Source organism: Chiloscyllium plagiosum, chromosome 32 (assembly GCF_004010195.1).
Source record: "Chiloscyllium plagiosum isolate BGI_BamShark_2017 chromosome 32, ASM401019v2, whole genome shotgun sequence".
Classification (NCBI taxonomy): Eukaryota; Metazoa; Chordata; class Chondrichthyes; order Orectolobiformes; family Hemiscylliidae; genus Chiloscyllium; species Chiloscyllium plagiosum.
Window position 1 is genome coordinate 19,210,042 of NC_057741.1, and position 26,703 is coordinate 19,236,744.

General features: G+C 40.7%; 1 protein-coding gene across 12 annotated transcripts in view; it reads right to left on the reverse strand.

The window, feature by feature from the left end:
* inpp4b (inositol polyphosphate-4-phosphatase type II B) overlaps positions 1-26,703 on the reverse strand; it is a 1,028,621-nt gene that overhangs the window by 487,991 nt on the left and 513,927 nt on the right. For 11 of the 12 annotated variants that reach the window (XR_006309059.1, XM_043674148.1, XM_043674147.1 and 8 more), the window contains one exon: positions 24,261-24,379. Coding sequence is in view for 11 of the 12 variants with exons in the window: in XM_043674148.1 (XP_043530083.1) it covers positions 24,261-24,379 (119 nt within the window). In the remaining variant the exon portion in view is untranslated. Of the gene's footprint in view, positions 1-20,558; positions 20,577-24,260; positions 24,380-26,703 lie in introns of those variants that run through there. The other variant, XM_043674153.1, reaches the window with a different exon arrangement.

The window sequence follows — 26,703 nt, forward strand, 5'->3', positions numbered from 1 at the left end:
AGGCGAAGGAATTGGGAATATGGGATGGCGTTTTCACAGGGGGCAGGGTGGGAGGAGGTGTAATCTAGGTAGCTGTTGGAGTCAATCGGTTTATAGTAAATGTCCGTGTTGAATCGGTCACCCGAGATAGAAATGGAGAGGTCTAAGAAGGGGAGGAAGGAGTCTGAGATGGTCCAGGTAAATTTGAGGTCGGGGTGGAAGGTGTTAGTAAAGTGGATGAACTGTTCAACCTCCTCGTGGGAGCATGAGGTAGTGACGATAGTCATCGATGTAGCAGAGGAAAAGGTGGGGGGTGGTCCTCACCTACCACCCCACTAACCTCCAGATACATTGTATTATCCTTCGTTATTTCCGCCACCTCCAAACAGACCCCACCACCAAGGATATATTTCCCTCCCCTCCCCTATCAGCGTTCCGGAAAGACCACTCCCTCTGCGACTCCCTCGTCAGGTCCACACCCCCCACCAACTCATCCTCCACTCCCGGCACCTTCCCCTGCAACCGCAAGAAATGCAAAACCTGCACCCACACCTCCCCCTCACTTCCCTCCAAGGCCCAAGGGATCCTTCCATATCCGTCACAATTTCATCTGCACCTCATCACACATCATTTACTGCATCCACTGCTCCCGATGTGGCCTCCTCTACATTGGGGAGACAGGACGCCTACTTGCAGAATGTTTCAGAGAACACCTCTGGGACACCCACACCAACCAACTCAACCGCCCCATGGCTGAACACTTTAACTCCCCCTCCCACTCCGCAAAGGACATGCAGGTCATTGGCCTCCTCCATCGCCAGACCATGGCAACACGAGGCCTAGAGGAAGTGCACCTCATCTTCCACCTAGGAACTCTCCAACCACAAGGGATGAATGCAGATTTCTCCAGCTTTCTCATTTCCCCTTCCCCTCACCTTATCTCAGTCCCAACCCTTGGACTCAGCACCGCCTTCTTGACCTGCAATCTTCTTCCCGGCCTCTCTGCCCCCACCCCTTCTCCGGTCTATCACCCTCACCTTAACCTCCTTCCACCTATTGCATTCCCAACGCCCCTCTCCTAAGTCCCTCCTCCCTACCTTTTATCTTAGCCTGCTTGGCACACCCTCCTCATTCCTGAAGAAGGGCTTATGCCCAAAACGTCGATTCTCCTGCTCCTTGGATGCTGCCTGACCTGCTGTGCTTTTCCAGCAACAAATTTTTCAGCTCTGATCTCCAGCATCTGCAGTCCTCACTTTCTCCTACTGCAACAGGCCGTGCACTCACAGCAAGCGCAGATCAACTGGTTAAGGTCTTCTCGGACATCTTCAACCTTTCCCTGCAGCAGACCACTGTCCCTGCCAGTCGGCCAAAATCATCCCTGTGCCGAAGAAAGCTCATGCAGCAGGTCTCAACGACTACTGCCCAGTGGTCCTAACTTTGGTGGTCATGAAGTGCTTTGAAAGGCTGGTCAGGGCATTAATCAACTCCAGCTTCCCACTACTCTTGACCCACTCCAATTTGCCTATGGACCAACCGATCCACGTTGCTGTATCACTTGCCCTTCACTTCTCCCGAAAACATCTTGACACCAAGAACAGCTATGTAAGAATCCTACTCATTGAAAGCCGAACTGTAGTCAATGCTTTTATCCCCTTGAGACTGATTACTAAACTTAGTGATCTCTGCAACTGGATCCTCAGTTTCCTGACCCATAGGCCACAATCAATGAAGATTAGGGACAATATTTCATCATCACTAACACTCAGTACTGCAGCCTCGCAGGGCTGCAATTCAGCCCCCTATTGTACTCACTATATGCCCATGAATGCGTCGCCAAATACCAGACTGATGCCATTTACAATTTCGCTGATGAAACCACCACAGTTGGTCAAATCTTAGATGGCGACGAAACAGACTACAGACAGGAGGTAGAAGATCTGAAATAATGGTGCATTGAGAACAAAGTAGCTCTCAATGCCAGCAAAACCAAGCAACTCATTATTGACTTTTGGTGGGATGTTACTCATGCCCTCCTACACATTAACAGCACAGAGGTGGAACAAGTGGAGTGTGAGAAGCTCCTGGGAGTGGTCATCCACAATGCACTGCTTACAAATGGCCCAACGTGTCTTCTTCCTCAGGCAGCTGAGGAAATTTGATATGACGGCAAATACTCTTGCCAACTTTCATAGGTGTGTCATTGAGAACATTCTGTCTGGATGTATCACTACCTGGTATAGCAACCGTACCATTCAAGATTGGAGACGGTTACAGCAAGTGGTGAACTCAGCCTGGACAATCACAAAGGCCAATCTCCCATCTAAAGAATCCATCTACCAGGCCTGCTGTCAAGGAAAGGCTGCCAGCATTTTTAAAGATTTATCTCACCCTGGCAATGTTCTTCTACAACATCTACCATCAGGGAGAAGATACAGAAGCCTGAACACATGCGCCAGCCAGTTTCGCAACAGTTTCTACTCTACTGTTGTTTGAACACTGAATAGACTCACAAACTCTTAACATTTGCCTGTACCTGTGTTTTTGTTTTTGCCATTGTTTACCTATTATATACTTAGCTATACTACTTAACTACGTGATCTGCCTGTATTGCTCGCAAGACAAAGCTTCTCACTGTGCCTCGGTACACGTGACAATAAATTCAATTCAATTCTTTAATCATGGAATGAAGATCATAAGATCAAGAGCAGTACAGACAGGAGTAAGCCATTCAGCCAATCGAGTCTGCTCCATCATTCAATCAGATGATGGATGATCTGATTGTGGTCATAACTCCACTTCCCAGTCTGTAAAACACTATTCTTTCACAGATTAAAAATCTATCCACCCGAGCCTTGAACATATTCAAAGGTCGAGCTGCCACAACTCGCTGGGGAAGTGAACTCCCCAAATAATAACCCTTGGGGATTAGAAATCCTTCCTCATCTCAAATTGGAAAGATTTAAAAATATGACCCATCTGTCTACTTTACTCCCTTAACGCTTACTCTGTCAAGCGCTTTCAGCTTAGACCACCTCTCATCCCTCATCCTTCTAACTCCAATGAGTGTATTTTCAGTCTTTTCTTATAAAGCAACCCCTTTATCCCAAAAACCAGCTTCTCTAACATTCTCTAAAATGATTCCAATGCTAGCATATCTCCCAAGGTAACCAAAGTTGTGTGCACCATTCCTGTTGTGGTGTTACCAATGCCCTTTACTGTGGTAGCAGGACTTCCCTAATTTTACATTCCATCCAGTTTCCAAGAAAGGTCTTCCTGAATATTTGCTATACCCTGCTTATTGACTTTTTGTGATTCATCTACAAGGACACTCAGCTTCCTCTGTGCTGCAGCATTTTGAAGCCTCTTGTTAATTATTACTCTAGATTTCTTTGTTTTTTTTGTCAAAGTGTACTATCTCACTTTTTCTCACATTAAACTCCAATTGTCAAATTTCTGCCCACTCACATAACACAAATTCATCTACAGACACTTTAAAATCTTCCCTCAACTTGTTGATGATGCTATGATAGTTAGGAAAGCATATGCGGCTACAATACAGTCATTCCTTCTACCATTTCATTAGATCTTAAACTGGTGCAGTCTCATCATCGATGTTGTAGCCACCAGCAAGGCAGTCATTATAGTTGCACATTATAATTTCAACCCTCGGCACACTGGCATTGAAAGTTCTCATATTGAAGAATATTCAACCTAATACATTTAATTACTAACATAGGATAACAAGCTGCACGGTGGACACTTGTCTTCCTTCAATCTTTCTCAAAAAGCTTAAACCTTGCTTGTCAATGGAACCAAATCCAAGGAAACAGATCTGCACTGGAAGAAGGTCTAGAAATTGTTGACTTTTCTCGAGCATGTTCATCTGGACAATTCTAATTGTAAGAAGAAGAGAGAGGTAAAGCCAGAGTCTCCAATGAAGTTCTCATTTTATCTCACCCCTCCCTTTCTCCTCATTGATACACAAGTATAGATACAACCATACAATCATCATACAAAACATTGCAATGCGTGGTTTGTTTAAATAAATGCTTTACATGTTTGAACTCAAATAAAGTAGATGTTGCTGGAAGTATTATCAGGTCAGGCAGTAACTTCAGAGGAGGCAACCAGAATTAATGTCAGACCTATTTCCAATCAGATGAGGTAGTATTGTTGAGTAATGGAGTTAGACTTGCTGCCTAAGGACACAGATTCAAGGGAAAAACAGAGGTTGGCAAGCACTCAGGTGAGCCACTTAAAGGCCTGCCTCAATTCTTTCAGTTTGTCCCAGTTGTTTCTTTAAATTTTGAGTCTTTCAGTCCTTGCTCATCACCCCATTCCTCGCCCCACTCAAGCACACAACTCATCTCCATGCTTGTTGCCAAATAGCTAAACCATACCAAATATTGTTGGTCACAATATTTTTGGACTCTGTCACAAACTCCATTCCCAAGGAACTCATTCCATCTCTACCCCTAGCAATTTTCAGAGGATGAATTAAACTGCTTACAACATTGATGCCACATCTTGCCAAAAGATGGCCAGACCTACATCTGTACTGTCATTAATATTGCAGATTTCTACCTCTTTGCCTGACTCCTCCATACCTCAGCTCCATCAGCTGCTTTGTTAGCTCTAAACTTTACTATCCCAAATGGAAAATGAGTAAAACTTGTGAATGATACAAACTGGCCTGGCTCATCTTGTATGCTTCAAAATGGAAGTCCAGAACAATAGTGTGTTCATTTCCAAGTAATACTGGGTTTTCACTCTGGGATTACAATGCACTCCTGCCCATCTTCCCATCTTCCATCCTCCTTATCTGTTAAGGCCCTAGTGTCTGGAATTCACTTCTTAAACTCTCTGCTTCTCTATCCTCTTTTTAGACACGTTTAAAAAATAATTTCTTGAATAAGGTTTTGGTCATCTAGCCTAACCCTCATGGCAAGGTGGCTCAGTGGTCAGCACTGCTGCTTCGCAGTGCCAGGGACACAGGTTCAATTTCACCTTCGGTCAACTGATTGTGTGGAGTTTGCACATTCTCTGTTTCTGCATTGGTTTCCTCCAGGTGCTCCTCCCAACGTCCAAAGATGTACAGGATAGATGGATTAGCCATGGGAAGTTCAGGGTTACAGGGAGAGGGTGGGTTTGGCAGGGTGCTCTTTGGTGGGTTGGTGTGGACTAATTGGGCCCAATGGCCTGCTTTCACATTGTAGGGATTCTATGGTAATTTATGTGCCTTGGAGTCATATGTAATGTTCTATTTTGCTGACTTGGAACATTTTACTATGTTGAATCTTCAATGTTGGTAAGAAAAGCAGTCCATCAGCACTGACAATGGCACAGACACTCAGAACTAGGCATTCCTCTCACCAACATCTGAAAACTCTAACAGTTTCACAAATCTCAGGAGGTGCAGTTAGGCGAGGTTGAAAGACAATACTAGATGTCACAATGCCTAAAAGGCAAGATGCATGAAACCGCTGTCCTTGTAGATAAATGTCTGCTATCAGTCAGTCCCTTTACTTTTGGAAATAAAGCAGTGTGGTGAAACTGGGCATAGTTGTATTGTTTTTCAGCAAGACCCACTTTTAATCTTTTGTGATAAAGATTTACAAAGTATTATCATTTGGAACTTGGATTTTAAAGTCGAAGAAAATTTCATTTCTTATTTCAGTTCTGTGAAGCTGACCTTTTTTAATAAAGGTCAGAAGGTTACTTAGAACAGAGAACAAATATATCATTTCCAAGAAAGCATATAACTTAAGTCAAATGTTTCAATCAGATACCTATGGAGTTAACTGATGAATGTGCTTACAAAGTTGAACTTTTGAAAAGGTTCAACATACGGAAAAACAAACAGTCCTTGACCCACTGGTAGTTTGAGTTCAGTTCAAAAGAATCAGGTTTCAGTTTAGAAGAACAGTGTCATCCTACCAGAAGGTGATTTGTTAGGTTTATAGAATCTCCAGATTGTGAGAGTTTGTTGAATTGTTCTGAACATTAGAACTGAAGGGAAGTCTCTCAGCCAACAAACTAGGATGTGTCAGTTAAGTAAGAAATTAAACAGTTAAAATAGTAGTAACACTTCTCTGGGACTGAGTACAGCATGTAGTCAGGATATTTAATGGGATGCTATTCTTTATTATAAAAGGAATTGAACATAAAAGTAAGGACCATATGCTTCAGTTGTACAGGGCATTAGTGATACCACTTCTCAAACAGTGTATGCACTTTTGATATTGTTATTTAAGGAAGGATCTAAGTGCAATGGAGGTGGTTCAGAGGAGGCTTAGTACATTGATAGCTTGGAATGAGTCAGTTGTCTTATGAGGTTATACATGACATGCTAGTCTTTGTTCACTGGAGAGGAGAAGAATGACCAGTGAACTGATTGAAGTGTATTAGACACTGAATGGTCTTGACAAGGTGGGTATGCAAAAGATGGTTCCCCTTGTGGATCAGTCTAGAATTAAGAGGCACTGTTTTAAAATTAATGCTTGCCCATTCAGAATAAAGAGTAAAAGTTTTTTTCTCTCTCAGACGTATATGTTACTTTAGAAAACTGCCTCAAAAGGCAGTTGGAGTCACTGAATGTTTTTAAGACAATGATGGATAAATCATTGCTCGGCAGGGAAATAAAGTATTATTGGGAGAGATGGAAATGTGGAATTTGAAACACATCACATCAGTCACAATCTTAGTGAATGGCAGAGATGCCAAATGGTTAAATTTTGTTCCTAATTTGCATGTTAATGCCGCGCTCATGTTTGTAGTGAATGTTGCTGGGAAAACAATTGAACTTTTTTGTATTGATCATGTTCAGATCGTTCTAAACTGTATTTTACATATATATTGTGTAACTATTTGCTCTTTTTCCATATATGGAATAAATTGTGTCCTTTGAAAGAGTAGCAGGCTGATGTGAATACATTTAATCGCTAACCACCTCAGTAACCAGCTGCAATAATATAAAGCCAGATTTCGCTATGGGATCTGACTTGCCAGTATGAGCTGGGATTGGAACACTTTTGTTTATTTTCATCTTCCAGCCTGATCCTGTTAAATGCTTCAACTGCAGTCAGGTTTTGGGATACTGACAACAATATTTAATAATTTTCTTTTTAATTACATATTCAGTAGATTTTCTGATTAAAAAAATAATTCAGTGTGGAAATAAAATCAAACCAAAATTAATTCAGAGTATTGTGGAAACAATCAGAGTATTGTGGTGTCTTCAGAATAGACTCTGGAAAAAGTTCCAGTTCATTAGGAGCACAATTATGGCAAGAAAATCCTCCTATTGCACTTCTAATGGGTGAACAGAAGGCACAGCTGAGGTCTGTCGTAAACAGGCAGGAAATCATGCCAGAGCACTGTAATCTGTATAAAATACATACAAATGAAGCTCTGCACATTTTATGAGAGTGCTCTCTTGACCAGCTGAAGTAGCTAATCAGGAGGTCACATGTGCAGTAATTAAGGAAGGATTCAGCAGAAAAATGCATCTATTTCTTCATGCAATTCTTAGTGAACTGATCCCATTGGCTGGATAATAGACTGCAGTGGCTCTATGTGTATCAATTAAGGAGGGTCATAGGCTGAATATAAATAGACATCTAATACATCATGACAAGATGACATTAGATGATTATTTAAATCAAAATAATGTGCAGGATGACAGGGATAATGCAGAAGAATAGCATTAAGTCATGATGCTCATTAAGAGGCATCCTGAATGGCATCCTTCTGCACTGGAACAATTTTGTTATTCGGTGACGTGCATATAAAAATAAGCTCAGTGCAAGAAGACGGTTTGAACACCATTTACTTCTGAAAACATTTGTGTCAATCTGCCAAAAAAAGTGAATATTCAATATGTGTGCTGTAGTGCTAAACTGCTTGCTTCACTTTTTTTGTTTACAACTCCATATTAATATTTGCTTCCCTTATTTGATTCCATCCACTTTGTGGGCAAGAGAGTTCCAAACACTCATGATGCTCAGAAAAAAAATTATCCTCGGTTCCATTTTTTAAATTAATTTATTGCTAATTGCCCTTTAGAAGGTAATTAGATTAGATTACTTACAGTATGGAAACAGGCCCTTTGGCCCAACAAGTCCACACCAGCCCGCCGAAGCGAAACCCACCCAGACCCATTCTCCTACATTTACCCCTTCACCTAACACTATGGGCAATTTAGCATAGACAATTCACCTACCCTGCACATCTTTGGACTGTGGGAGGAAACCGGAGCAAACCCACGCAGACACGGGGAGAATGTGCAAACTCCACACAGAGTCGCCTGAGGCAGGAATTGAACCCAGGTCTCTGGCGCTTGAAATGCTGCGATCTATTGTGGCATGAGCAGCATAATATACCAGTGCTATTAGAGAAGGAGTTCTGCAATTTTGACAAAGTAATAGTGAAGGAATGGTTATATATTTGGGCAACCCCTTATTTTTTAAACTGTGCACTTAATTCTAATCCCCTCTACAAAGCAAAATATCCACCTTGTCAGTCCCTGCAGGATACTATGTGTTTTAATAAGATCCTTCTTAAGTTAAATGAATACGCCTCATCTTCCTCTTGGGACCCTCCAACCACATGGCATCAATGTCGATTTCACAAGTTTCCCCATTTCCCTTCCACCCACCTCAATACAGATTCAACTCTCCAATTCGGCACTGCCCTCTTGAACTGTCTTACCTGTCCATCTTCCTTCCCACTTATCCACTCCACCCTGCCCTCCAACCTATCACCATCACTCCCTACCTACATCTACCTATTGTCTTCTCAGCTACTTTGCCCCCACACCCACCCCCACCTCCCTATTTATCTCTCAGCTCCGCTCCCCCCTGCCACTTTCCTGATGAAGAGTGTATGCCCAAAACATCGATTTTTCTGCCTCTTGGATGCTGCCTGGCCTGCTGTGCTTTTCAAGCGCCACACATTTTGACTGAAATGAATACTGGCCCAGCCTGTCCTGTCTCTGCAAAAAAGGCCACATGCTAAGAATTCTGAGGCAAGAAATACACATCCTGACTCCTCAATGCTATCCATCATCTACAAGGCACAAGTCAAAAATATGATGGAATACTATCCACTTGCCTGGATGGGTGAAGCTCCTACAACTTAAGAACCTTGACACCATTCAGGTCAAAGCAGTTTGTTTGAATAGTATCTCATTGAATACCTTCAACATTCACTTCCTCCACCAATGATGCACAGTGGACTAACACCTATATTATCTATGAGATGCATAGCAACAAACATCAAAGCTCTTTAGATGGCATCTTCCAAACTGGTGACTTCTTTCATCTAGAGGAACAAGGATAGTTGTTACATGGGAACGAAACCACCTGCAAGTTCCCCTCTAAGTTACATTACACCCTGATTTAGAGTCAACTTAGAATCCCAACAGCATGGAAACAGGCTTTTCCACCAAATGAGTCCACACCAACCCACCACACAGCATCCCACCTAGACCCATCCATGCATTTCCCATAGCTAATGCACCTAACCTACACATTCCTGAATGCTATGTGTAATTTAGTATGGCCAATCCACCTAACTTGCACATCTTTGCACTGTAGGAGGAAATAGGAGCACCTGGCAGAGACCCACGCACACACAAGGAGAACGTGCAAACTCCACACAGACAGTCACCCAAAGTTGGAATTGAACCTGGGTCCATGGCACTGTGAGGCAGTAGTGCTCATCACTGAGCCACCATGCCATAGTGCATAGAGTCATATAGCATTGAAACAGACCCTTCGTTCAAGCCAGTGCATGCTGAACATCATCCCAAATTAAACTAGTTCCTCCTGCCTGCATCTGGCAAATAACCTTCCAAACTTTCTATTCATGTTCCTATCCAAATGTCTTTTAAACATTGTAACTGTACCCACATCCACCACTTTTTCAGCAAGTTCATTCTACATGTAAACCACCCTGTATAAAAAAAAATGCCCCTCATATCTTTTTGAAATCTCTCTCCCCTCACCTTAAAAATGTGCCTCCTAGTCTTGAAATCCCCGATCCTGTGGAAAAGACAACTACCATTAACTCTATATATACACCTCTCATTATTTTATAAACTTCTATCAGGTCACCTCTCAACCTCTTATGCTCCAGTGAAAGAAGTTTCAGCCTACCTAGTCTTTCTTTATAACTCAAATCTTCCATACCTGGCAACATCTTGTTAATCTCTTCTGAACCCTTTCCAGCTTAATAATTATCCTTTCTAGAACTGAGTGACTAAAACTGGTCGCAATATTCCAGAAAAGGCCTCACCAACGTCTTCTACAACTTCAATATAACTTCTCAACTCCGAAACTCAAAGGACTGAGCAATGAAGGCAAATGTGCCAAATGCCTTTAAAACCACCATGTCTATATGTGACGCAAACTTCAAAAAATTATGTACCTGCACCCCCAGGTCCCTCTGTTCTACAACCCTATCCAAGGCCCTACCATTAATTATATAAGCCCTACCCTTTTTTTGTGTACCAAAATGTAATACCTCATATTTATCCAAACTGAACTCCATCTTTCATTTTTCAGCCTAGTGACCCACTTGATCAAAATCTCTTTGTAATCTTAGAAAACCTTCATCCGCAAACTTTTATATTTTCATCCAAATTATTTATATAAATGACAACGAAAGAGGACCAAGAACCAATCCCTGTGGAAAACCACTAGTGACAGGCCTTCGGTCCAAAAAGCAACCCTCCACAGCATTGTCTCCTGCCATTAAGCCTATAATGTATCCAATTGGCAAGCTCACTCTAAATCCCATGTGACCTAACATTACCAATTAGTCTACCTTATCAATGGCTTTATTAAAATCCAAATAAACAACATCTACTGCTCTGTCATCAATCCTTTTGGTAACTTTCCAAAAAACTCAATCAAGTTTGCGATACACAATTTTCCTCACACAAAACCATGCTGACTATCCCTAATCAATTTTGCTTTTCTAAATGTCCATAAATTGGAACTATATTGTTGTTCCTTCACTGTTATTGGATCAAAATCCAGGAACGCACTCCCTAATATCATTTTGAGTGTGTCGATACCACATGGATTGCAGTGGTTCAAGAACGCAATTCACTGCTACCTTTTCCAGGGCTATTAGTTGCATTCCAACAGAGTTCTGGGTGTCAAAATGAGATTCTCTTTAGGGAGCAGCACAATACCTATTAATGGGTTTATTACTTGTTATCATCCTCATTAATACTGAATCTCACCACATTAAATGCAGGTTCCTTGACTGCCATCCATTGGATAGAAACAACATGCTGAGAAGTCCCAACATGAAAGTTTAAGCAGGTACCTGGTGACTCTGGCTCATTGCTTGCTACTCTGGACTGCCATCTTTAAAACCTGACACGAAAATCTTGAGGTATGCTATAGGCCAGTGGCCAAATACACTCCACTTCCAAAGACCTTGGCATCTGACATGCCAACCTTTCTGCACTATCATGGCACATCTCTGATCTACTTCTGCACTTTGCACACAATGACAGGCACCCAGCTCATGCACTAGATCACACTGCATCTCATAGCTCCTCGCTTTCTCTCAGAGCATTCCCTCTCCTTGTGTGTACTTGAACGTTTGTAGCAGCTCTGCCTTGGCCAGCCTCACCTTCTAGAGCAGACAAAACCAAGCAGTTACTCACTGTTGTCAGGGTTAGCTACGTTGCTGCTTGTCATCATGCCACATTAGTGTTACACCTGCAAAATGTTCCAGCAGCTTACATGGTGAAGAAACTGCAGGAGTCTCTAATAACAAGGAAAATTACAGCACAGGAACATGTCCTTCAGCCCTCCAAGCCTACGCCAATCCAAATTCTCCATCTAAGCCTGTTGCCTATTTTCTAAGGATTGGAATCTTTCTGCTCTCTGCCCATTCATGTATCTGTCTGGATACATCTTAAACGACGCTATCATGCCTGCTTCTACCACCTCCACTGGCAACACATTCCAGGCACCTCACATTTGCTCGGATTGAACTCCATCTGCAATTTCTCCCCCAACTCTCCAATCTATCAATATTCTGCTGCATTCTCTGACAGTCCCCTTCACTATCTGCTACTCCACCAATCTTAGTGTCATCTGAAAACCTGCTAATCAGACGACCTACACCTTCCTCCACAACTTGTACATCACAAACAAAAATGTTCCCACGTAGATTCCTGTGGAGCACCACTGGTCAAATTTCCCCATTTTGAGAAACTACTACTGTCTCCTGCTACTCGGCCAGTTCTCTATCCATCTAGCTAGTACACCCTGAACCCCATTGGACTTCACTTTATCCATCAGCCTACCACAGCAAACCTTATCAAGCGCTTTAGTGAAGTCTGTGAATATGACATCTACAGCCCTTCCCTCATCAATCAACTTTTCACTTCTTCAAACAACTCTATGAAGTTGGTAAGACATGACCTTCCCTGCATAAAACCATGTTGCCCATCACTGATAAGCCCATTTTCTTCCAAATGCAAATAGATCCTATCCCTCAATATCATCTCCAGCAGCTTCCCTACCACTGACATCAGGCTCACCAGTCTATAATTACCTGGATTATCCCTGCTACCCTTCTTAAACAAGGGGACAACATTAGCGATTCTCCAGTCCTCCAGGTCTTCACCTGTGTTCAAGGATGCTGCGAAGATATCTGTTAAGTCCCCAGCTATTTCCTCTCTTGCTTCCCTCAGTAACCTGGGAAAGCTCTCATCCGGACCTGGCGACTTGTCCACCTTAATGCCTTTTAGAATACCCAACACTTCCTCCCTCCTTATGCCAACATGAGCACGAGTAATCAACATTTATCCCTGACCTCAACATCCCTCATGTCCCTCTCTTCAGTGAATACTGATGTATAGTACTCATTAAGAATCTCACCCATTTTCTCTGACTCCACACATAATTTTCCTTCTTTGCCTTCGTGGGCCAACCTTTTCTCTAGTTATTTTCTTGCTCCTTATATACAAAAGAAAAAGTGTTGGGATTTTCCTTAACCCTGTTTACTAAAGATATTTCTTGACTCATTTTCTCCCGCTTTATTTCTCATTTCAGATTGGTCCTACTTTCCAGATAGTCTTGCATAACTTCGTCTAGACCTTCTGTATGTTTCCTTTTTCCTCTTAGCTGGTCTCTCAGTTTTGTCTGTCATCTATGGTTCCTTAACCTTGCCACTGCTATCCCTCAATTACACAGGGACATGTCTGTCCTGCACTCTAATCAACCTCTCTTTAAAAACCTATTATTAAATGTGGATTTACCTTCAAACAGCTGCTCCCAATCCACATTCCCCGTTCCTGCCATATTTTGGTATGGGTGGCCTCCCCCCAATTTAGCGGTCCTTTTGGACGACACTTGTCTTCGTCCACGAGTATTCTAAAATTTATGGAAGTGTGATCACTATTCCCAAAGTAATCCCATACTGAAACTTCAACCACCTGGCCAGGCTCATTCCCCAACACCAAGTCCAGTAGTGAGAGCATAAGCCTTGGTGAGAGACTGGTGCAGTAGCTATGATAGAGTGAGTCTAATGTAGCAGAAAGATGATGGCGACACTTAAACCTGGCAGAATGAAGAAAATCACTGACCTTCTTCCTTCCCTGCCAGGCATTTTGGGCAGCCTGGACCACGGTGGCAATTTTGGACCAGGGTGGCAAAAGTCTTGTATCATACTCGCCACTGATGATCCTGGGGTAGATGGACCACTGCATCCACCAAGATCTGAAGGTCCCTGTCATAAAATGGGATACCAATTTCCCCTTCACTTCCACAATCGGGATAAATCTGACAAACTATGCAGGGTGGCACCCTCTGTAGAACACTTGCGACAGACACTTAAAGGTTTCGCCGCCAGAGGTATCACGGCAAATGATGGTTCATCTGGCTGTGGAGTATGATAGAATCAGGCTAGCATCAGCCAAGGGGAGCTACACAGGAGTGGGGTAGATAATTAATGAGGCAGGATTCTGGACAATGGTGTGACTAATCACGTTAGGCCTCACAAAGAGAACCGCTCCATGAAACTTGACAGAAGTGACACAAGTCAAAATATCATAAGATTCAACTCAATACTGTTTTGAATGGAGCAGTCAACACCCTGAACTTGACAACAATAACAAAATAAATCAATGAAATTAGAAGTCACTTAGAGATTCAGTCAATTAAATGAAGAAAGTCACTTAGGCCAAATACAGTTTAAAAAAGATATAGCTTATGAACCACATAAACTGCGAAATTAGTGGCCGAAGGACATTGCCATAAATACTGTTCCTTTGACTGATTCCAAGCACCCAAACAGTTTACAATCGTTGAGGATCAACCACTTTTGAGTCTTAAACAAGAGACTCTTAATCTTAAAATAACGTTTAGTGTGTTTATACAATAACTATTGGAATAATTTACAATTTAAACACTTAAAATTGAAGACATCTGTAGACTCAAACGAGATACTCTGCCTTATCTGCACCCAAATGCTTATGCTGTCATAGAGTCAGAGAGATGTACAGCATGGAAACAGACCTTTTGGTCCAACTCATCCATGCCGACAAGATATCATAAACAGAATTAGTCCCATTTGCCAGCATTTAGCTCATATCCCTCACAACTCTTTCTATTCATGCATCCATCCAGATGCCTTTTAAATGTTGTAATTGTACCAGCTTCCATATATGCAGCTCATTCAATATATGCACCATCCTCTGGCAGCTCATTCCATATATGCACCATCCTCTGCATGAAAAAGTTGCCCCTTTGGTCCCTTTTATATCTTTCCCCTCTTACCTTAAACCTACTCACTTTAATTTTGGACTCTATCCCAGGAAAAAGACCTTGGCCAATCACCCTATTGAAGACCCTCATGATTTTATAAACCTCTATAAGGTCACCTCTCAGCCCCAACACTTCAGGGAAGATAGCTCCAGCCACTCAGCTTCTCCCTATAGCATAAACTCTAGCAACATCCTTGTAACTCTTTTCTGCATTCTGTCAAGTTTAACAACATCTTTCCTATAGCATGAAACCAGAATTAAATACAGTCTTTCAAAAGTGGCCAAACTAATGTCCTATACAGTCGCAACATGCATTCCCAACTCCTAAACTCAATGCACTGACCAATAAAGGCAAGTGTACCAAACACCTTCTTCACTACTCTAACTAAAACTTCATCTTCAAGGAACTATGAACCTGCACCCCAAAGTCTCTTTGTTTGGTAACATTCCCAGAACCCTACCATTAATTGTATAATTCCTGCTCTAATTTGCCTTACCAAAATGCAGAACCACACATTTATCTAAAATGAATGCCATCTGCCACTTCTTGTTAACTGGTGTCATCTAATTGGATGAAGTATAATGAGTCTGCAACATTAACCCTTCAGAAACATTATTGATGAATGGACTCTTTAACTTCAAATAATGTGGACCTTGTTAATGTTGCTCTTACCTCACGTGCATCCTGTGTGGTGTAACCTTTACATCTCACTCTTTCCAAGTATTTTTCACCCTATGATCTGGATGTCCTTGCTTATAATGATCTACCCTCACTGCTTGCAAGCAAAGCTATTCCATGTACTTAGGTACCGTGACAATATATTAAAATCAAACCAAATCAAATCAAACAACCTAATACAATATCAAAGTTGAGAAAATTAAAGTCAGATACCCAACATTCAGTTTCTAGCATCCAATAGTGGTGACATCACAACATTAAAACAAATAGTTCCGAGGAAGGAATCACAGTCACTGTGATCTACTGATTCTTGTTTTATCGCCCTCAGGGACCAGTAAGGTTTACCAAATGTATTTTACCTGCTATTTTGGAGCACTGCTTTATTATTTCAATTGTCTTATCTAGGTGATTACTCACAGGGTATGCGATGAGCAGCCATGAAAAAGTGAAGTGTGGTGCATGTACATTTCACACTTTAGTACAGGTCAAATTTATAGACCAGTTGATATCCACCCTTCAATTATTTATAATTAATGTAAAACGAAAATGGTTTATCTTTGGTACCTGCTTCCAATAATTATCTCCTCATCCAGGCAGCTTTCTGTCAATCAAGTTACTCCTGTGGAACCATCACATACTCTGATATGTGAGATCACTACATATAGCACACAAGACAGTCATCTAGAGGAAATATTTCCTATTTCAGGCTATTCCTGTTTCTTGGAAATTGTATTTAAAATGACTGTGAAAGAAATAACCAAGAGAGAACTTCTCTTTTGGGCAGCAGGGTGGCTCAGTGATTAGTACTGCTGCCTCACAACACTAGTAGCCCAAGTTCGATTCCAGCCTTGGGTCAATCTCTCTGTGGCGATTATACATTCTCCCAGTGTCTGCATCAGTTTCTGCTGGGTGCTCTGGTTTCCTCCCACAATCCAAAGATGTGCAGGTTAGGTGGACTGGCCATGCTAAATTGCCATGTATTGTCCAGAGACATGCAGGCAAGGTGGGCTAGTTATGGTAAATGTGGAATTATAAAAATAGGATGTGGGTCTGGGTCTGGACAGGATGTTCTTTAGAGGTTCAATGCAGACTTGATGGACCAAACAGCCTCTTTCTGCACTGTGGGGATTCTATGATTCAAAGAGGCATCAGTTTGATCCATATAGTAACATACTTCATATCTTAGTTAATACAGCAGAGTTCATATCTGTTACAAACATAATATTTGAAATTGAGGCTAAGATACAATTTTACCCAACTCTCAATAATGACGATACTTCATATCTTCAAAATTAATTAACTTGTCAGTCCTTTTAGGGGACATAAGTTGTATCTCAATATTCTTCATTTGAGTGTTGCATATTGTTGAATTATTTTCTATTTTAAAGTAAATTTTCACACCTTCCTTTGGACATCCCAGTTCTTTTTCTGCAAATCATTAAGGTGGACATTTGTCCACACAAGAAGTTGAACAGTATATCAGTATCCACCTTAATGAGCAGCTGCTTTCAACCACAATTTTCCTCTACCAGCCTCTACGTCATTGCTTTTTCTGTAGCTCAGATCACATAACTACCACATAGGGAACTTTGTGTTCCACATCATTGCATATAAGATTGTCAAAGCAACACTCTATCATGCTGCTCTGAAATTCCTGCCTCGCTCTCCTTCAACCATATTTTTGTTAATTTTCCAAGCTAGCAAAGTAGCTGTAACAATGGTTTTCTGTTTCACTTGAACAGCCAGAAAAGGGATGATAAAAGGGCAAATGTTTACAGTAAGTATCTTTGGTTATCCCTTGATTCAAAAAATAAAGCCTAGCAAGTAAACGAAAACCATTCTGCTTGTTTTCCTAAGATAGGCAAATCAGAAGAATTCTTAATTAGCACCAGAAATTATATCTTGAGTCAGGAAGCTATTATATTTAACAAGTTAGGACCTGAATGCAACTTACCAGTGGAATCAGTCTGACAGAAAATCCATAACTCCTTTCAAAGGACAGGTGAAGAATAAAGTACAAGTCAATGGGTGGTATCTTGTAAGGGACCGAATGATGTGGACTATAGCCAATTTGAGGATCCAGAGGTCTTACAAGGCTGGTTACTACACCTCAGGATATGTGGTTGTGCAGGAATCAGACAGTCACAGTGTTGTACAGCACGGAAACAGACCCTTCGGTGCAACCCCATCCCCACCCGGCTGACCAATTCCCTAAATTAATCTAGTGCCAACACTGGGCCCATGTCTGTCTAAACCCTTTCTGTTCGTGCACCCATCCAGATTCCTTTTGAAATGTTCAAACTGTACCTATCTCCGCTACTTCCTCTGGCAGTTCATTCCATGCATACATCACCCTCTGCATGAAAACATTGCTCCTTCAGACCCTTTTATATCTTTCCCCTCCCAACTTAAACCTATGCCCTCTAGTTTTGGACTCCCCTACCCTGGGGAAAAGACATTGTCATTCATCCTATCTATGCCCCTCATGATTTTATAAACTTCTATAAGGTTTCCCCTCAGCCTTCAACATTCCAGGGAAAATAGCCCCAGCTTATACAGCCTCTCTGTATAGCTCAAACCCTCCAACGCTGGCAACATAATTGTGAATCTTTTCTGCACCTGATGATGTTTAACAACATCTTTCCTATAGCAGGGAGACCACAACTGAAAAAAGTATTCCAAAAGTGGTGCAACCAATGTCACAACATGACATCCCAATTTCTAGGCAATGCACTGAACAATGAAGGCAAGTATATCAAACGCCTTCTTCACTACCGTGTCTAACTATGACTCCACCTTCAAGGAACTATGAACCTGTATCCCATGTTCAGTAAGACTCCCTAGGACTCTACTATTAAGTGTATAAGTCCTGCCCTGATTTGCTTTATCAAAACACAACACCGCACGTTTACCTAAATTAAACTCCATCTGCCACTCCTGGCTCATCTAATCATGGTCCTGTTGCACTGAGATAACCTTCTTCACTGTCCAATACACCACTAATTTTGGAGTCTATAGGCCTAGGGTTTTCTGGCTCCAACTCCATTTCCTGGAGGTTCAGTGCTCTTTGTCTCCTTGAACCTAGTGATGTAACAATACTGGACCCAAGAGCTGCAGGAGGGGGAGGCTATACTATATGCTGTGAATGTCACTGCGGTGCTGAACTTCAATTGACTGGCCTCTTTCAAGGAGCAATAGGGGACCTTATTGAGATTTCTCAGTTACACACCCACAAATACATCAGGGCAGACACAAGGTCATGCAGGTTTGTTTTGCTCCCCCAAGACGAGCTCGGTGTTGCAGCCCAGACTGTTGGATTCAGGAATATTGCACGGTTCACACAACTGCAGGGTGTAATCAACTTTACACACATGGCAGAGAGAGAGAGCTGGATCTCAACACTGCAGAATTCAACAGGAAGGGGTCCCATTCTATTCATTATCACGTGGTTTGTGATCATTTTCTGGAACTGTGTGCCCACTACCCTGGCAGCTGGACTTGTACATTCTGGAGCACTGTCGTGCACTTGGTGCATTTGAGGATCCAGAGGTCTTACAAGGCTGGTTACTACAAGATATTGTGACCTTGGCTCATGACACTATTGCACAATTCTTGACAGATGCAGAGCGCAGATACAATGCAAATACCTACACCTCAACTAGTGCCATGATGGACCAGAGTATAGGGCTGCTGAAGATGCAATTTTGTTGTTTGGACCAGTCTGAGGGGTTTATCTAGGTCAGTCTGGACTCTCTGTTGCATCATCCTGGCATTCTATGTTTTGCGCAATTGGAGCAGGCAACAAGTTGATGTCCTGGATATTGAGGAGCTGATGGAATGGTAGCAATCTTCCGGAGAAGGATTGAGGTATTGGAAAAGAGAAGCCTGCAGGTGTCCATGACAGATCTCAGCTGAAACAGGCACTACACATTGGATAGAATCTCATTAATACCCTCTTCCAGTGGAAGATAGCTATGTGCACCTTCAATCATTGACTATTACATTCTTATGTCATGATGCCTAAAACATTCAGCCTCTTTTGACTTTATTTTAATTCCCTTTTGTGTTCTGTAAATAAAAGATCACATTTGTGTTTACATTTACAAGATAGGGAGAGAAAATCTGCTTGAATTTGGTGAAAAACACTCTAAAGCAACTTAACCCAATTTGCACTTGACCAAAAAAAGCCCAATGCTATCATCTTGAGGTGACACAGAGAAAATTTAAAAAAATAAATTCCCTTTAAAAACTTAAATTTTGAAGGTATCCATAATAATAAATGTAGTCATGTATTTGGAATGTTTAATAGATTAATTCATTGAAAGATTTCTTCAATAAGTCTGCAGAGATGATAAAGTTGTAAATAGTATAAACAACTGCTTAGATTATTAACACAACTCTTTTTGCATAATTCAACAGTGAATATTACCAGAAAGAATGAAGGGGAAAGACTTTTAGAGTTAGGTAGTTGTTGAATTATTAACCATTTCTTTTTAGTCAACAGTAAACTGATCAAAAAAACACCTTAATGCTTTTAATGCAAAATGTCCCAAAGCACTCCAGATACATCATCAAAAAACATTTGACATCAAACTGCAGAAGGACATATGAGGACAGGTAACCATAAGCTTGATGAAAGTGGGAAGCTTTAAGGAGTAACCTCAAAGGAGGGAAAGAGAGAGGTAGAAAGGTGGGTAGGTTTAAGGTGGAAATTTCATAGACAGCCAAAAAAAGTCACTAATGATATGATAAAGGAAACCAGGAATCCACAAATGGTCAGAGTTGCAGGAATGCAGAGTTCTCATAGGTTTGTTGAACTTAAGAAGGTCACAAAGATATTCAGAAGCAAGGTCATGGAGGAATTTGACTACAAGGCTAAAACAAAATCAGCTTGAAGTGGAGCAAAGACTATGTGGGTCACTGGGCATCAGGGTGGTGGGATTTGGCATAAGTTAAGTTTTGGAGCTGGGGTGTTGGATGAGCTGAAATTATGGAAGGATTGAAGATGGTAGGCTGGCTAGCATTAATACTATTTCCAGAACAACTCCCCTTTTTAAAAATGATGTCAGAACTGTGCAACCATTGCGGCACATTTAAATAACCTACCATTAAATATCCTGTGCACAATCCCACCGGATCGCAATGCTGCTTTACTCACACTGTCACGTTGCCAGTAATAGCAAGCTACGTTACCAGGGTAATGCCTTTCCTCCCCAGAATTGATAAATTTGATGACTTCTTTCTACCTTTCATCTGTGGCTGCTGAGACAGTTGTTTACATTATGAATACACTATTATATATGATTTTAATACGCTTCAAGAACAGTCATTCCAGAGCTGAGAATAATTTGCAAACACAAGGTTCTTGCAAGACAAAAGGAAACTTACGTATTAACAAATTTCCAGTGTAAACATGAATAAGTATAACTGCTTCTGAACATCAAGTTCTTGTGTTAGTCTAGCATGGTTTATAACAAAAGAAAATTTAAAAAAAAAGAAATTTAACAAAAATGTGACCAACTTCATTTAAAGTGTAAATACTCAGACCAAAGAAAAAGATAAAATTTTGAAATCTTTAGTTTTGGGAAAGTTGTCCCAGTGACTTTAATGGAAAATAGCTACTATTGATCTCAACTTGTAGACGAGAAAGGTCGCAAACTGAATCTATTTCAAGTTAAGTGATGTTACCAAGATTGTGAGCGCAACTATTGTAATTGGCTTCGGTATCCAAGAATTGAAGTTAGGAGAAGAATCAATCATTATCCATGCTTATCAATATTTTATTATATGTCATTGTCACTTCTGGGTGGGTTCTTGCTATATACAAATTTATGTTATGTTTCGGACATTAGAATCCCTACAGTGTGGAAACAGACCATTTGGCCCAACAAGTCTACATTAACCCTCTGAAGAGTATCTCACCTAGACCCAATCCCCTACCCTATTACTTTTATATTTCCCCTAACTAATGCGCCTAACCTACAATCCCTGAAGACCACAGACAATTTAGCATGGCCGATTCACCGAACCTGGAGAATGCAGACTGCAGGTGCTGGAGATACAGTCGAGAGTGTGGTGTTGGAAAAGCACAGCAGGTAAGGCAGCATCCAAAGAACAGGAGAATTGACATTTCGGGCATCAGCCCTTCATCAATTCACCTAACCTGCACTTCTTTGGACTGTGGGAGGAAATCGGAGCACCCAGAGGAAACCTACGCAGACATGGGGAGAACGTGCAAACTCCACACAGACAGTGGCCCGAGGCTGGAATTGAACCTGGGTCCCTGGCACTGTGAGGCAACAGTGCTGACCACTGAGCCACCATGCCACCCAGTAACTGTACGTCAAAAGCACTTGAATGAAAATGGGGTCTTGGAGTGAATCAAGAAAGCAGTATTAATGCTTTACTTAAAGAGTATCCCACTCAAACCCATTCTCCTACCCTATTACTCTACATTTACCCCTGACTAATGCACCTAACGTACATACCCCTGAAGACCTTGGCCGATTTAGCATGAACAATTCACCTAACTTGCAAGGCTTTGGATTGTGGGAGGAAACTGGAGCACCCGGAAGAAACCCTCACAGACACAGAGAGAATATGCAAACTCCACACAGACAATTGCCTGAGGCTGAAAACAAACCAGGATCCCTGGCACTGTGAGGCAGCAGTGCTAACCACTGCGCAACCGTGCCGCCCAGTAACTGTACGTCAAAAGCACTTGAATGAAGACGGGGTCTTAGAGATCCCCATGAATCAAGAAAGCAGTATTAATGCCTTACTTTCTTTTCTGACTTAGCAGGATGAGGAAAAGAAAACGTGGCCTGATGTCATTCAATAGCCTGAGATCTCTCATACAGAATAATTAATTGAGTTCTCTTCTGGAAGGAGAACAGAAATTGCTGGAAAAGCTAGCAGATCTGGCAGCATTTGTGGAGAGAAAGCCGAGTTAACGTTTTAGGACCAGTGACCCTTCTTCAGACATGAACGGTCTTCAGAACAGTCACTTGACCTGAAAAATTAATTGTGATTTCTTTCCAGCGATATTGCCGGACCTGCTGAGCTTTTCCAGCAATTTCTGTTTTTGTTTCTGATTTCCAGCGTCTGCAATTCTTTGATTTTTCTCTTTTGGAAGGATTCATTGTCATTTCCTTGCCCACAAGACTCTACCCAGTACCAGTCAGCAGTTGGAGGAGTGATAACCAAAGGACAAACTTATAAAATAAAACCTTAAACTATACATTTATTTCATCTTACACTTCCTTCAAACTATGTAATCGAAGGGTGTAAATATAATTAATTCATTTGAGTAATGAAAGTTTGTTGAAAAATGATACGATTTTTCTACTTTATGAATCAGTTAGCCTACGAATTTCAGTCAATACTTCAAATCCTACCAAGAAATATCAATCTTTTGATCGAGAACTGCACTTCCTGCACTGGTTCCTGCAGAAGTGCAACATTTCCTATTACAGACATTTGGAAATCCCGAAATGGAGATCACTAGTTTCATTGAACAGATCTCCTGTTCTTCAAAGAAAATTACACTGCATTTCAAGTATCTGCTGAAATCAAAACTGCCTTCATGCAGCAAAATGTTGGAACCAAAAAGAACAGCAAGTGGTTTGAAATAAGCAGTCACAGTCTCAAAGCGACCAAAGATTGAGCTTGCAGCAGCTGGATCTGCAGTCTATGGGGAGCTCAGTGATCAGACAAAGAATCTTCAGCACCTGTCATTTTCTCCTCGATTTAAAGGAGCATAGCAGTTTTCAAGTTTTGTTCTTGGGGAAATATTTTTTTTAAAAAAACCTTTCAATTGTTTTCTTCAGTTGCACAGCTAGGAGCTGCTCAGTTTGTTTCTATTATGGGCAATCTGTTGCAAAATTAAATAACTGCCCTTGAAAGACATCCAAATCTTTGAGACACTACATGCCTCATTCAAATATTTACTCTGTATTTGAGGAAGTATAAAAGAGTGCTTTTTCATGCTATTCCTGGAGTCTGATGTAAGTATTATGTAAACAAGAGGCCTGCCATCCCTGCACACCACCCACTCATGTCTACTGCATTCTGCCCTCACTAATAGTGTAGGTATTCAGAGATACAGAACTATGCAGTGTATATCAGCAGACCTCTCCTCTGTATACACAGAAACCAAAGAGTACCACGACATCATAAGGCCATGAAGCACATAGGAAAGTTTAGTGATCAACACATCATGCATTAGCACATCTTGACTCACTCAAGTATATTCTCAGAATCAACGCTGTCCAATAGAGATCTAGGAGAAACAGTATCAGTCAACAGGACATAAAATCCACGAAAACCACAGGAGTGGCATCGCATTTTGCTACCCCACACAAATAATTGGATAGCAGAATTCTATGCCACCTATATTAAAAATTGCTGTCGGGCCGATTATGTGCATGTTGCAAACTGTACCATATGTCACAATCCTCCCCATTTTGGTCAAAATATGAAGTATTTTCATCACATTTTACTGAAGCTACGATTATTCTGTTATATGAACTACCAAGTTAGCTATTAAAAAGCTACTAATCAATCCATGCTTCCAGACCACATGATTCATCATTGCATCAACTGCATTAGCAATTCGTTCAAAGCTTCGTTTACACAAAGCTTTGCCCTGTTTTCTGCTAAAAGGTTGAATTTTAACTCTAAAATACAGCCTTCTTGCTTTGTGGAGTGGCAATTTTTTTTTCAGAACATCAGAAATGTGTCAAGTTAGATACAAGGCAATCTATATACAGAAAGCAACTAAAAGTAAGTACATGCAAGACCACTTACCTCCACTGTTTCAGTATTAGAGTATCTGATCAGACTCTGTTGTGTAGGATTTATGATAGTGATCTGCACAAAAGAATTTGGTTTCCGTTCACGAGTTGTTGCCACCAGTTCCTTGCATGCTGGTACAAAATGCAAAAAAAGAATTGTAAGCTTGGCTTTCTAACAGAAAGCTCAGACAAAAAAACACCTCGGCACAGGACAGACTGGATTTATCCCCAGCCGAGTACTCCGCTGTACAGAGCAACTTTCCAACTAAAGGAAGTATTTGGAAGCAAAGCTTATTGAAGGAAGTCACATGTCAAAGCTTGTTTGGAGGCTTTTCCATAAACTATACCATACCATCCTTTATTTGATTTTATGCCAATATTTTACTGCCAAATGTTCTTCAGTTGTCTGATCTGAGTGCACACACATACAATGTATCTTTGTACTAATTCACTACCCAAGTTTTATCAGGAAATAACTCACTTCACCATCTGTTACACCATAACGATCTGCTATAATTTTAAGCAGCAACAAAAAAAACCTTTCAACAGACTGGAATAGTTTCTCCATAAAGAAACCCTGCTTGTCTTTAATACTACACTGCCTTTCATTCAATGCTGTTACACATACAGAAATGATTCGACAACTGGTGGAATAAAATCATTCACAAGGTTCAAAGTACTATGCATGGTGTTTTTTTTAAACAAATGATTCACAGAAACAAGAGCTTTGCTCATTTAAAAGTAAGCTAATGGAACAGGAAACATTTTGGAAAACCGACTCGGCTGGTAACAAGCTGGTGCAGATCAATCTGCTTAATGCATTTGCCAGAAGGAATGTAGTTCAGGAAATGAAATCTGTGCCTCAGTATAGTTTAAACAGAATGCTCCAGACGCACTGTTAAAATAACATTGCACAGCAATCAAACACATATCAGTGAAATGTGATAGCTGGGGAAGGGAACATAGAGGATTTCAAAGGACAAATAATATTTTCCAATCATATCCAAATGGTTTGTTTGAATCTATATGGTAGGATTAAAAATTACAGACAATTAGCATGATTTCCTTAAGCTGGTAACACTGACATTTCATCTATAATGAAATAACTAACAAAATAAATAAGTAATATTTTTCCAGTATTGCCTGCCCCTCCTACTAACCACATAGTTCATTCTTATTGCCATCTTCCCCTCAGTTTACTGGCCATGAATGTAATTTTCTTATAAAGGATAAAGCTTACTGATAAATTAAGGGTTTTGTTTAATGGAAATGTAATGTTACGCTTCCTTTCATGTCATACTTCATTTTAAGGTATTACCTCTCGTTGTTGGTTCTGACAGAATGGTACCTATAGAAAATAATTGGATCAATTTCATCTAAAAAAATTACTCTCAGGTTATTGATGTTGTAGGCAAGACTACATTTATAACCCTGAGAAAAAGATCATGATGACCTTCTTGAACATTTCATTCTCAGATTATACAACTTGCGTATTGCGTCACTACAGAGGTCACTTAAGAGTCAACCACATTGGATTGAATACACATCATCAATTAACTAACTGGGATTTTATGTCACAATCCAACAACTTCAAGATCACTAGCTTTTCATCTCCAATTTATTTTCACAATCTCAGTCTGCCATACTAGAGTAAATTTCTAACTGGGATATACTTAACATATCACAATCTGTTAATTAATGAAATATTATCCTTTGAAAAAATAATAGTTATTTATAGTAAGTTTTATTAATTTTTCATCTTTAGGGAAACCATACGGTTACCAAAACTGATGTGTTCTCAAGTTCATTGTTTCTTATTGAAGTAAAAGTTTCTGACATTTGTCTCGTGAAAGCCCACCCCCTCCTCACAAACCCACTCTAGTAAATTCAACTCAGCTCTCATTTTCTTCTTCATCAAATATTATCATCAGGTTTTTTTTGAGGTGCGGTGAGGGCATTGATGGCGAACTACCAAGGTTCAAGGTCACTACCCCTCCAAAACTAAATGCAACTCCAGGATATTGGGCGTGCTCAGATAAATATGGAAATCCTGAAGTTGCAGAGTCAGGGTTCTGACACAGACTGTGCTATGAACCCTAAGCCACCATCACAGCTAGCGATCATGAAACATTAAGAAATTAATTTTCCTGCTCCCATTTACTTTTAGAAATTCCATTAAGTTTAACCGGACACAATTTTTTAAAATAATGACAATGTGATTGATAAAATTAATGAACTATAAGTTGAAAAATCTTTTATGTTCATAAATTGTAAAGAAGGGTCAATGGACCCAACATAATGACTCTGCTTTCTCTACATGGAAACTGCTGGATCTGCTGAGTTTCTCCAGCAACATCTCTTTTGTTTCAGATTTCCAGCATCTGTAGTTCTTGAATTTTTTATTAAATATGACAAATATGTACCCCTCAATGACATAACTAGAATACATTTCAGTT